Genomic DNA, 13,950 nt, shown 5'->3' with positions numbered 1-13,950 from the left:
GAGAACTATGTCCCCCAGCCAATCACTCACCCTAATTCCCGACTCCACCCCTCATTCCCAGTTTTGGAGATTGGCGGTTGGTCAGAAGTGTAAGAGCTCTCGCCTCTCTCTCTCACCTCAGCAAATGCTGTTGGCCGAGGTAGGTTAGACGTCCCTAACTTGGGGTATTATATATTCAGCACGTAGGGAAGACGCCCCCTAACCGGGAAACCCGATTGGCCACTGGGATGACTGCGGCCCCACCCCCTGAGTAAGGAAAGTAAATAAAACCCTCCCAGAATTTTGCCGACCCACCTCATCCAGTGATCGAGGGTGTGTGGCCAGCATTGGGGGCGGGGCCAGGCAAAGACTGCCCTATGGAGGGGGGGACGAGACGGGACTGGGAGTTAGGGATAGGGTTTCTCTTTGGGGGCGTGGCTTGTGGGTCCTAGTTTTCCCGCCGACGGTTGGCCACGTCACGTGACATGGGTTGGAAGATGGCGTCTCCCACAGAGGGTAAGAGCCGGCTTAGTGATCCTTCTTGTGATCCTTTGCTCCCGTGGCGATTTCCGCTGTCTACCGGTCGAACTTACCCCTCTTTCTTGGGCTCTTCTCCTTTCCCTCCCACTTCTGTTCCTTGGCATGCGGGTGCCAGTTCAGCTCACCGATTCTTCACTGCTGCTCCGGTGGTGCCCGGTTAACCCCCTGTGTACCAGGGCACCCGCGAGAGACCCATCCCGGACCCTGCCCCTCCCTTAACATCGGCTTCACTGAGGGGCAAGGAGTAGATACTGCGGGGTGGGGGGAGAGGTGCTTTACTGTAGCTTTCTTCTGGGGAGCCCCATTGAAGGGTTGGTTCTCTTACCTTTGATCATCTGGAACGATTCTTTCCAGCCCTGGCTGGGATTGGTGGCTGACCTCACCCCCGGACTGAACCGCAAGGGAAACGTGATTCTCTCCTGTCTTCCCAGATTGGCAGCAAAAGAAGTCGAGGACCCTCCCGGCCCTCGCCATGAGGGTCCCGGGGAAAATGAGAATTGAGTTTTTTAGTTTAGTTTTGCAGTGTTTCCTCAGGCTGAATGAATGAACAATTTTTGCTTATATGTTGTCTGAAATGCAAGTCATCTCAGTAAGTGGATTTGGTATATCCATATGGTTTTGCGCTGAATTCTGCTTTAGAGAGTTTGAGTCTTGCAGTCATTTCTGAATTCAATTTTTGCTTCTACTGCCCCCATTCCTACATCCATTTCATTGATATGTAGTTCATCTTTCTCAAACCACACATTTTATGTTTAGAAGGAATCTTGTAAGTTCATTTCAGGAAATTGAGACCAAGAAACTGTGTTGTCTACTATGTGACAGGCATAATGTTGGGTGCTTTGGGAGAGGAAAAGACTAATCAGATCTGTAAACTCTTGACGTTTCACGTCTTATTTTAGACGTCACCTCCCAGAGAGGCTTTCCAAGGACACAGTATCTGGATTTGCCCCTTTTCACCATTGTTCACTATCTCAGTACCTTCATTGTCAGCATAGTTATTCTGTTAGCTTTGACCCTTTCACACTCGATTATAAATTCTAAGTCTGTCTTTTTCATAGTTGAAAGGATGATTTGATATATACATAAATATATTACTTTATCTTAAGTTTCAAGTTAAATGGAGTCTTAAGTTTTTTTAGTGCAGGTATATTGTATAAGAAACTGCCTGACCTGTGGTGGCACAGTGGGATAAAGCATAGATTTGGAACACTGAAGGTCGCCGGTTCGAAACCCCAGGCTTGCCTGGTCAAGGCACATATGGAAGTTGATGCTTCCTGCTCTTCCCCCTTCTCTCTCTCTCTCTCTCTCTCTCTCTCTCTCTCCCCCTCTTTCTCTCTCCTCTCTGAAAATTGAATAAAGTCTTAAAAAAAAAAAGAAGAAATTATGGTTGTTCAGAGTCAAAAGAGATTCATTCTTCTACCTGGATGCTTTCTGGTTAAAATGTCCTCTTTCCAGGGCAGAAAAGGGGGTGTCATTTAAATAGTCAAGGGAATGGGAGTTACTGTTTAATAGGTACAGAATTTCAGTTTGGGAAGGTGAAAAAGTTCGGGAGATGGATTGTGATGATGGTTGCGTAACATTGTAAATGTACTTAATACCTTTGAGCTGTATGCTTAAAAGTGGTTAAAATGGTAAATTTGAGACTGAGCAGGTAGTGGTGCACTTGCAGAGGTCCCCAAACTTTTTACACAGGGGGCCAGTTCACTGTTCCTCAGACCGTTGGAGGGCTGCCACATATAGTGCTCCTCTCACTGACCACCAGTGAAAGAGGTGCCTCTTCCGGAAGTGCGTCAGGGGGCCGCATGTGGCCTGGAAGTGTTGGACTGGGATGCGGAGGACCCAGGTTCTAAACCCCAAGGTCACCAGCTTGAGCACTGGCTCATGTGGTTTGAGCAAGGCTCACCAGCTTGAGCCCAAGGTTCTTGGCTTGAGCAAGGGTCTGCTGTAGCCGCACCCCCCCCTCCCCATCAAGGCACATATGAGAAAGCAATTAATGAAGTGCAGCAATGAAGAATTGATGTGCTTCTCATCTCTCTCCCTTCCTGTCTGTCCCTCTCTTTGTCTCTCTCTGTCCCTGTCACACACACACACAAAAGTTAATTTTGTTATGTATATTTTAACACAATTAAAAAAAGACAAGTTAGCCTGATTAGGCAGTGGCGCAGTGAATAGAGCATTGGACTGGGATGCGGAGGACCCAGGTTCGAAATCTTGAGGTCATTGGTTTGAGTGCCGGCTCACCAGGTTGAGTGCAGGGTCGCGGGCTTGAGCATGTGGTCATAGACATGACCCCATGGTTGCTGGCTTGAGCCCAAAGTTTGCTGGCTTGAAGCCCAGAGTTGCTGGTTTGAGCAAGGAGTCCCTTGCTCTGCTGTAGTGTCCCCCCCCTCCCATTAAGGCACATATGAGAAAGCAATCAATGAACAACTAAGGTGCCTCAACAAAGAATTGATGCTTCTCATCTCTCTCCCTTTCTCTCTGTCCTTCTTTCTGTCTCGGTCACACACACAAAAAATATTAGTCTGGCTGGGTAGCTCAGTTGGTTAAAGTGCCATTCCAATATGTCCGGGTTCCATCCCTGATGAGGGCACATTACAAGAATCAACCAATGAATGCATAAACAAGAACAACAAAATGGAAGTTTCTCTAAAAAAAAATCAATAAAAAAAGTTAGTGATAGAAGTAGAAGTGACTTTTGTTAAAATTTTTTAGTTTATTATGGGGTTATTTTTAGATTTATAAGTTTTGGAGATTTTAGAGCTATGTTCCTTGTGTTTGATTTTTACCTGCCTTTTCTCAATTTTTTTTCCCTTTCTTTAGCCAGGAAAAGTATTGGAAACATTGTATATTTTTCCTTTGATCTTCTAGCCATCTCCATTGTTACTCTTTGCACTGTTTATTTTACAAAGTTTCACTTCTCCATCTTTTTTTTTTTTTTATGACAAAATCAAGTTGAGTACTTTGAACTTAAATTCAGTTTCTAACCTGACCGATGGTGGCACAGTGGTGGTGCTGAGGTCCCAGGTTCGAAACCCTGAGGTCACCAGCTTGAGTGCATCTGGCTTGAGCACAGTCTCACTTGCTTGAGTGCTGGGTTGCTGCCTTGAGTGTGGGATCATACACATGATCCCATGGTCACTGACTTGAACCCAAAGGTCACTGGCTTGTGCAAGGGGTCACTGACTCAATTGGAGCCCTCATTTAAGGCATGTATGAGAAGTAATCAGTGAACAACTAAGATGTTGCAACTAAAAGTTGATGCTTCTCATCTTTTTCTCTTCCTGTCTGTCCATTTCTCTCTCTCTTGCTAAAAGAAAAAAAAATTCAGCTTCTAAATAAGTATATCATCGTAAGATATTTCACAGCTTAGCTCTCTCACTTCTATTTTTAGTGCTCCACCTATTGTTTTCTTTAAATTTTTTTTTTAAGGAGTGAGATGCTCTTTTTTTCTTTTAAATCAAATTTTATTTATTTATTTTTACAGAGACAGAGAGTCAGAGAGGGATAGACAGGGACAGACAGACAGGAACGGAGAGATGAGAAGCATCAGTCATTAGTTTCTCGTTGCGCATTGCGACACCTTAGTTGTTCATTGATTGCTTTCTCATATGTGCCTTGACCGTGGGCCTTCAGCAGACCGAGTAACCCTTTGCTGGAGCCAGCGACCTTTGGTTCAAGCTGGTGGGCTTTTGCTCAAACCAGATGAGCCTGCGCACAAGCTGGCGACCTCGGGGTCTCGAACCTGGGTCCTTCTGCATCCCAGTCCTATGCTCCATCCACTGCGCCACTGCCTGGTCAGGCTGTTTTCTTTAAAATTTAATTCAAACAATGTTGATTTGAAAAAGATTAGGTCATTTACTTATTTGTCTTTTTTTTTTTTTTTTAACAGGGACAGATTGAGAGTCAGAGAGAGGGATAAGATAGGGACAGACAGACAGGAATGGAGAGAGATGAGAAGCATCAATCATCAGTTTTTCATTGTGGCACTTTAGTTGTTCATTGATTGCTTTCTCATATGTGCCTTGACCATGGGGCTACAGCAGACCGAGTAACCCCTTGCTTGAGCCAGCGACCTTGGGTCCAAGCTGGTGAGCTTTGCTCAAACCAGATGAGCCCGCGCTTAAGCTGGCGACCTCGGGGTCTCGAACCTGGGTCCTTCACATCCCAGTCCGATGCTCTATCTGCTGCGCGACCACCTGGTCATAGCTTTTTATTTTTTTTCAGATTTCAAAAGGTGTGATTTACCCAGAAAATGTTAAGACCTACTAATTTGTATCATTAAATTAACTAATTTATGCAATTAGTTAGCATACTGAGCATACAGTGTGTACTCAACAAATGTTCATTGTTAATCTCCAGTTTCTACTGTGTGCCCAGGCCGGAGTGGAGAGAAGTGGTGTCAGAGAATCAGGCTGGAACATGTAGAATTTTATAGGGCATGCGTGGGAGGTACAAATTCATGAATTTAGCTGAGAAGAAGTCCTTTTAGCTGGAGAGTGACACGAACTGATTGACCATTTAAAAAAAAAATCAGTCTGGCTACTTTGTGGAGAATAGATTTGGGGGTAGGCAGGGGAAAGGGTTAAAATGGGAAAAGGGAGACCTGTTGAGAGGTTATTGAAGTAGTCCAGGAGAGAAGTGGTGGCTCCTTGGGTAATCACTTTGGTTTCAGGGTTTATTTTGGAAATAGAACCTAGTGGATTTACTAATGGTTGGTTATGGAAGGGTGAAGGAAAGGGAGGCATGAAGAATGGATGAGAACTGGGGTTTGTGGTAGTGCTATTTCTTAAGTTATAGAGGACTGGGAGAGTATGGTTTTGAACATTTTAGACTTAAGGGATTTTTCACACATGTAAATGGAGATTGATGTCAAGTATCTACTTAGATATATCAGTCTGAAGTTCAGGGAAAGATTGGGACTGGAAATAGAAGTTATGGAGTCGTTGACATGGCAAAGGCTATGGGACTAGATGACATCTCCTTAGGAGACGTTAGGTAGAGAGTGAAGCCAGCTGAGGATGGAGCCTGAGTGGAAGAGAAGCCTGAGTGGGAGGGGTCAGTGAGGAAGAAGAAAAAACAGCCTAATGCTTTTTATAGAAGCTGCACGTGGACTGTTTCAAGGAGAGTGGTCAATGTGTGAATGCTGCAAAGAGGTCATATAAAAGAATGTAAAAGTGGATTTAGCAGCATTGGTCGTAGATAACCTTGACAACAGTTGTCATGGGCTAGGGAGCGAATGTGCGGTGAGGAAGTACAGACAGCAGAATAGACAGACAGCTCAAGAACTTTTGAGTTCAGGAGGAGTGAAGAGGTGATGGGGTCAAGGGAGAGTTTTTCTAAAGAACGGAAATTCTAGAGCAGGCTTGCTTGCTGTGTAGTATCAGTTGGTAGACCAGTAGAAACTTAATGTGCACCAAAGATATTCATGATGTCTTTGACAGCAAGAGAAGAACCCTAGCAGAGTTTGTTTTTCTTGAAACAAGGACACTTAATAGACTATAAATGGAAGAAAGTCTAAGAGTATGAGTTAAGGTACAGGTGAGTTTGTTAATATTTATTTTTCCTAACACTCCGCTAAGACATTAGAGATCAGAAAGGTGAGGTTGGATGAGGGAGAATAATTCATTTGTATAACAGGTATTTATACTTATAGAACTCAGATCTCTCTATAGAACATTTACCTCTTACAGGTAAATATTCCAGTATGATATATTCTTTGAGAGTAAAATGTTATAAAATAACCTGACCTGTGGTGGCGCAGTGAATAAAGTGTCGACCTGGAAATGCTGAGGTCGCCGGTTTGAAACCCTGGGCTTGCCTGGTCAAGGCACATATGGGAGTTGATGTTTCCTTCTCCTCCCCCGTTCTCTCTCTCTGTCTCTCTCTCTTCTCTCTCCCTCTCTGTCTCTCTCTCTCCCTCTCCCTCTCTCTCTCCTCTCTAAAAATGAATAAATAAAAATTTAAAAAAAAGTTATAAAATATAAATTAACATGTTTTATGTCCTCTTGGCTCATCTGGGTATTTTGTTCTAGGGGCAGATCTAGAAGCATCTTTGTTAAGTTTTGAAAAACTTGACCGTGCCTCACCAGACCTTTGGCCAGAACAATGTAAGTTTTGGGGTTCTTTATTTTATTTATTTATTTTTCTTCTTTTCCAAGTGAGAGGAGGGGAGATAGACTCCCGCATGTGCCCTGACTGGGATCCACCCAGCCACCCCCATCTAGGGCCGATGCTCTGCCCATTTGGAGCTATACTTACAACTGAGCTATTTTTAGTGCCTGAGGCAGAGGCTCCATGGAGCCATCCTTAGTGTCCAGGGCCAATGTGCTCAAGCCAATTGAGCCATGGCTGTGGGAGGGAAAGAGAGAGGAGAGACAGGGAAGAGAGAGAGGGATAGAGAAGAAGATGGTCGCTTCTCCTGTGTGTCCTGACTGGGAATTGAATCTGGGACATCCACATGCCTGCCTGATGCTCAACCACTGAGCCAACTGGCCAGGGCCCTTTGGGATTCTTTATATCAGAATCAATTCAGGAGAACCAGTGCTTCAGTGAGGGAGATTTTTGAAGAGGTATCATTTAACTAGAATGGTTAAACCCATTTTAATTTAAGTTCAAAGATAAAGGACTGAATTCTGTAGTCCAATGTTAAGAATAGCTATTTGATGGTTTAATTTTTTCAGGACATTGTGCCTCAGGAAATGACAGGGAACCTTTAAAAATTATTATTTGAAAAAAATCTAATAAGTTCAGAGAATACAGAGATACATAATGTATTTTCTTACCTCCTTCAATCACTCTTATAAAATCACCACTAATAGTGTGGTATAGTCCTTTTGACCTTTTTAATACTTATTCAGATAAGCAAATAAATATATATTTTATGTATGCAGAGCGTTTTTTTTTTGTTTCGTTTTGTTTTCTTTGGGGGGGGTCTATGTACATGGTCTACAACGTAGCTTATTTCACCTAGTCCTAGTAATTTATTAATGGATCCTTCCATTTTAGCAGGTGTTGTTCTACTTCATTCTTTTAAAGTATTTCATTGTATAGATATACTTTAGTTTATGCATGCATACCTAAGTTATATCCTTCCTTCCTTCCTTCCTTTTTAAAAAAATTTTTTTTATAGAGTTCCTTCTTTTTTTGTAGTAGTAGCGGTGGTATGGGTGTCCTTCCGTAGCAGCTGGTATCTTTCTTGGAGCATTTAACCAATATTATAGTTATTATTTTTTTAATTTTTATTTTTAAATTTTATTTTTATATTTTCTGAAGCCAGAAACGGGGAGGCAGTCAGACAGACTCCTGCATGCGCCCGACCAGGATCCACCCGGCATGCCCACCAGGGGGCGATGCTCTGCCCATCTGGGGCCTTGCTCTGTTATGACCAGAGCCATTCTAGCACCTGAGGCAGAGGCCATGGAGCCATCCCCAGTGCCCGGGCCAACTTTGCTCCCATGGAGCCTTGGCTGCTGGAGTGGGAAGAGAGAGAGAGAGAGAGGAAGGAGAGGGGGAGGGGTGGAGAAGCAGATGGGCGCCTCTCCTGTGTGCCCTGGCTGGGAATCGAACCCAGGACTCCTGCACGCCAGGCCGATGCTCTGCCACTGAGCAAACCAGCCAGGCCCAATATTATAGTTATTGATTTACTCTGTTTCCTCTTCTAGACAGTAAGTTCCTTGAAGACAAGGCTGTTTTCTTATTATTTGAATCCTCTATGTCTGGGACACTAAAATATTTATTGAATAAATGTTGTATTTTTTCTTTTTAGTACCAGGTGTTGCTGAATTTGCAGCTTCTTTCAAAAGTGTAAGTAACATTTTATTTACCTAATGAAGTTTATCCAATGTTTTGCTTCTTCGTAAAAGCTCAAATATCTCTTATTTCTTTGTTTTCAAGACTAATGTCATTGTCTTTTTGTTTTATTTATTTATTTATTTATTTATTTATTTATTTTTACAGGGCCAGAGAGAGAGTCAGATAGAGGGATAGACAAGGACAGACAGACAGGAAAGAAGAGAGATGAGAAGCATCAATTATCAGTTTTTCGTTGCAACACCTTAGTTGTTCATTGATTGCTCTCTCACACGTGCCATGACCACGGACCTTCAGCAGACCAAGTAACCCCTTGCTCGAGCCAGTGACCTTGGGTCCAAGCTGGTGAGCTTTTTGCTCAAACCAGATGAGCCCGCACTCAAGCTGGCAACCTTGGGGTCTCAAACCCGGGTCCTTCCGCATCCTAGTCCGACGCTCTATCCACTGCGCCACTGCCTGGTCAGACTGTTTGTTTACTTTATTAATTTTAGAGGAAGGGAGAGATAGGAACATTAATCTGTTTCTGCATGTACCTTGACCAGGGATCAAACCAGCAACCTCTGTGCTTTGGGACAATGTTCTAATCAACTGAGCTATCTAGCCAGGGCTTTAATGTCATAGTCTTTAAATCACTTTGTAACCACAGTCCTGGAAATCTGTTTATATTATTATGTTAATTGATGATGTCTTCCTCTGTCCAAATGCTCATTTTTGGCATTTTGATCTATTAGCCTTTTTCCTTAGCTTGAAAGCTTTTTTTTTTTTTTTTGTATTTTTCTGAAGCTGGAAACAGGGAGAGACAGTTGGACAGACTCCTGCATGTGCCCGACTGGGATCCACCCAGCACGCCCACCAGGGGGCGACGCTCTGCCCCTCCGGGGTGTCGCTCTGCCGCGACCCGAGCCACTCTAGCACCTGGGGCAGAGGCCAAGGAGCCATCCCCAGCGCCCGGGCCATCTTTGCTCCAATGGAGCCTCGCTGCGGGAGGGGGAGAGAGACAGAGAGGAAGGAGAGGGGGAGGGGTGGAGAAGCAGATGGGCGCCTCTCCTGTGTGCCCTGGCCGGGAAGCAAACCCGGGACCCCTGCACGCCAGGCCGACGCTCTACCACTGAGCCAACCAGCCAGGGCCAGCTTGAAAGCTTTTAATGTAAAGTAGTTGAAATATTTAATGTACAGCCAGGATTCTTTTTGCCCAAACTATGAGCTTGAAGCATTTCTCTTTTGTTTATGTGATGCGTTATGACCTTAACTTATACTTCCTTAGAGGATTTTTGAAGTTTCTTAGTGGCTCATCAGAAACCAAAGGAAGACATCCATTAGAGCCCAACTTCTCTGCTTTCAGGGCAGCTGCACTGTGCTAGATGCTGTGCATGTGTTCTCTTACATATTCGCACAACCAGAAGGATATGATTATAATTTAGCTACCACTTACATGATGCTTACTTACCATGTGGCAGGCACTGTTCTAAGCACTTTACATATATTATTTAATCTTCACAAAACCATATGAGACATTTTACAGACAAGGTATAGGCACAGAGAAAATAAGTAGGTTATCCAAGGTTATAGACTAGATGTGGCAGAATCAGGCTTTGAACCGGTTAGTCTGCTTACTAGCATCCACACTCTAACACCACACTGAGAAGCATTTCAGCCCTGACTGAGAAGGACACTTGGAAGGTAAGTCACTTGCACAAGTCCTAGTGAATGACAGGCCAGGATTTGAAACACAGGCTTGTCTGATTACAAAGCCCATGCTCTATTAAATCATAACATTGGGGATTTATAATGCTCACAGCACCTTACTATATATGCTCAGCATTCTCTACTCAATATTGGAGTTAAAGGTACTAAGTAAAATATTAAGGCCTCTCTGGGCCTGTGGTTTCTAGGTCTCCTAAAAGTATTTGTTCAGAAGGAGGTGGACTTTGTATCCTCTTTCATTTTTTTCAAGAGCTAGGGTAGTATGTAAGCTGGCCTGCGCTCTGTTAGTATTCAGTAAGGCCTAAGAATGAGGAGTTCAGAATAGTGTAGGGCTTTGGAGTCAGACACACTTGGATTTGAATCCTGAATCTGCTTCTTAATTCTCTGTGACCTCAGCAACTTTTCTAGTATTTTTGAGCTTTAATTTTCTCATCTGAAACTACCTCATGGGATTCTTTTTTTTTTTATTTTTAATTTTATTTATTTATTTTTTACAGAGACAGAGAGTGAGTCAGAGAGAGGGATAGACAGGGACAGACAGACAGGAATGGAGAGAGATGAGAAGCATCAATCATCAGGTTTTCATTGCGCGTTGCAACACCTTAGTTGTTCATCGATTGCCCTCTCACATGTGCCTTGACTGCGGGCCCTCAGCAGACTGAGCAACCCCTTGCTGTAGCCAGCAACCTTGGGTCCAAGCTGGTGAGCCTCACTCAAACCAGATGAGCCCGCACTCAAGCTGGCGACCTCGGTCTCTCGAACCTGGGTTCTTCCGCATCCCAGTCCGATGCTCTATCCACTGCGCCACCACCAGGTCAGGCCTCATGGGATTCTTAATGCCATATGGCATGCTAAACACTTTGCATAATACTTGGGACATAATTAAAAATACACCATAGTTATTATTATTAGCTTTTGTCTTATAGAGTAGAAAGTACCTGATTTGATTTTCTTACATTCTCATTCATACTGACCTTTCAGTTTAGTTCATTGTATTTGGTAACAACTGATTATTTTTTTTTAGGCTGATGAATATTATTTTTTTAAGATTTTATTTATTGATTTCACAGTGGGAGGAGGGGGGTAGGGAGCAAGATATATCAACTCATAGTTGTTTCACTTTAGTTGTTCATTGATTGCTTGTCATATGTGCCTTGACCAGGCAAGCCCAGGGTTTCGAACCGGCAACCTCAGCATTCCAGGTTGATGCTCTATCTACTGCGCCACCACAAACCAGGCTAAATTAGTGGTTTTTAAATAACTTCTATTAGAGTATGGTATTTTTTTGAAAATCTGATTTTTCCCTAGAAGTATGCACATACATATTGGGTTTTGTTTCTGGGGGCTCAGGGTCACCTCAGAACCCCAGGTTAAGATCCCTTGGTATAATCTATTTCTAAAATGGTGAATTTGACTTAGACTCCTTTAAGGGAGTTAATATACAGTAATGATTTCTGAACTCATACTATATAGAATTGTGGTTTCTGGATTTTGAATCCTGGCTCCACTAACTGTGTGACCTGAGGCAAGTGATTTATAATCTTCCATTTGTAAAATGAGGATAATAATATCTTCTTCATAGCAGTTGCTTCATAGGGTTGACTTGGAAATTAAATGACATAATGCATGTAAAGTGTTTTGCTTATCACATAGCATCAAGTAAGTACTGGTTTTTTAAAAAGGAAAAAGGGTCAAAGCTGAAGTAATGTTTCTTAACTATACTCCTACCTGTACAACAGAATCATCAATATGCAGTATGAGGAGCTTTAAAAAAAATACACATGGCCTGACCAGGAGGTTGCACAGTGGTTAAAGCATTGAAATGGGACATGGAGGACCCACGTTCGAAACCCTGAGGTTGCTGGCTTGAGCATGGGCTCACCAGCTTGAGTTGTGGGGGTCGCTGGCTTGAGTGTGGGATCATAGACATGACCCTATGGTTGCTAGCTTGAGCCCAAAGGTCGCTGGCTTGAAACCCAAGGTCGCTGGCTTGAGCCCAAAGTCACTGGCTTCAACAAGGGGTCTGCTCCGCTGTAGTCCCTCGGTCAAGGCACATATGAGAAAGCAATCAATGAACAACCAAGGAGCTTCAACAAAGAATTGATGCTTCTCATCTCTCTTTGTTCCTGTCTGTCTGTCCCTGTCTGTCCCTCTCTCTGACTCTCTCTCTGTCTCTGTCAAAAAACAATAATAAAAAAATACATATGTAATGTCTCTTGCTCTGTTCTTGCCACTGGACCCTCTCCCTATGCCGATATTCTAAATCAGTGCATCTATGGTGTGGTCAGGTCATTTGTATTTTTTGTTGTTAGCTCATAGATGATTCTTACATGCAGTTGTTGCCCAAAGCTACTGTAAGAATTGGCTATTTCAAATTTTAAGTTCAGTTTCAGAAATGAGAAGATAACTTAAAATTCTCGAGTTTTCTGGCCCTGGCTGATTGGATCATTGGATCAAGCATCGGCCGGCGTGTGGAAGTCTGGGTTCAATCCCCAGTCAGGGCACACATGAGAAGCCACCATCTGCTTTTCGTCCTCTCCCTCTCCCCCTTTCTCTCTTTTTCCCTCTCACAGCCAGTGGATCGATTGGTTTGAGCATTGGCCCTGGACACTGAGGATAGCTCTGTTGGTCCGGGCAACTGCCCCAGAAGGGGGTTGCTGGGTAGGTCCTGGTCAGGGTGCAAACAGGAATTTGTCTATCTCCCCTCCTCTCACTTAAAAATAAAAATCTAAAGTTTTCTAAAACATCAACCATAAAATGAAATTTCAAAAAAATTTTTTTCAAGTGATGATCATTACAGTCTGCTAGACACTGTTATTTACTGATTATTGTTTCAAACATTTAAGTTGGAGGCTTTCACTAGAACTGAATTTCAAGTAATTTTTTTTCTCTTGACAGAGAACTGAGAGTCAGAGAGAGGAACAGATAGGGACAGACAGACAGGAAGGGAGAGAGATGAGAAGCATCAATTCTTCGTTGTGGCACCTTGGTTGTTCAATGATTGCTTTCTCATATGTGCCTTGACCAGGGGGCTACAGCAGAGTGAGTGACCCCTTACTCAAGCCAGCAACCTTAGGCTTCAAGCCAGCGAACATGGGGTCATGTCTATGATCCCATGCTCAAGCCAGTGACTCTGCCCTCAAGCTGGTAAGCTCACGCTTAAGCCGGCGACCTCAGGGTTTTGAACCTGGGTCCTCTGCGTCCCATTCCAATGCTCTATCCACTGCACCACTGCCTGGTCAGGCTCAATTAATTTCTTTTATTATTATTTTTTTATTTTTATTTTTATTTATTTATTTATTTATTTATTTATTTTTTACAGAGACAGAGAGAGAGAGTCAGAGAGAGGGATAGACAGGGACAGACAGACAGGAACAGAGAGATGAGAAGCATCAATCATTAGTTTTTCGTTGCACATTGTGACACCTTAGTTGTTCATTGATTGCTTTCTCATATGTGCCTTTACCACAGGCCTTCAGCAGACCGAGTAACTCCTTGCTGGAGCCAGCGACCTTGGGTTCAAGCTGGTGAGCTTTTGCTCAAACCAGATGAGCCCACGCTCAAGCTGGCAACCTCGGGGTCTCGAACTTGGGTCCTCGGCATCCCAGTCCGACGCTCTATCCACTGCGCCACCGCCTGGTCAGGCAATTTCTTTTATTTCTATACTAACCTGTTTTGTATGAAACAACAGTAGTTAGACTTCATTCTTCCAAGATCATTTCTCTGAGACCAACTTTAAGGATGAGCAGTATTATTTTGTAAGGTGACTATTTGTAGGCTATATCAGAACCTGGAGAAATCTGGGTTTTAGAAATTATAATTTGCCTGTATTTTCAAACAACCTGAATGCTTTGTGACAAGCTACTTGTAAGAAGGAAGATTAGGGTTTCTTTATACTCTGTATTTATCTGGATGGAT

General features: G+C 43.3%; 1 protein-coding gene across 1 annotated transcript in view; it reads left to right on the top strand.

The window, feature by feature from the left end:
• Positions 1–348: 348 nt before the first annotated feature.
• Positions 349–13,950, top strand: part of LIN52 (lin-52 DREAM MuvB core complex component) — a 123,824-nt gene continuing 110,222 nt past the window's right edge. The window contains exons 1-3 of the mRNA XM_066277735.1: positions 349–495; positions 6,552–6,626; positions 8,285–8,322. Coding sequence (XP_066133832.1) covers positions 465–495; positions 6,552–6,626; positions 8,285–8,322 — 144 coding nt within the window. The 5' untranslated portion in view covers positions 349–464. The remainder of the gene's footprint in view (positions 496–6,551; positions 6,627–8,284; positions 8,323–13,950) is intronic.

This window comes from Saccopteryx bilineata, chromosome 4 (assembly GCF_036850765.1).
Source record: "Saccopteryx bilineata isolate mSacBil1 chromosome 4, mSacBil1_pri_phased_curated, whole genome shotgun sequence".
NCBI classification, from domain to species: Eukaryota; Metazoa; Chordata; class Mammalia; order Chiroptera; family Emballonuridae; genus Saccopteryx; species Saccopteryx bilineata.
The sequence above is the reverse complement of the archived record's forward strand: the minus strand, read 5'-3'. Positions and strand labels throughout refer to the sequence as shown.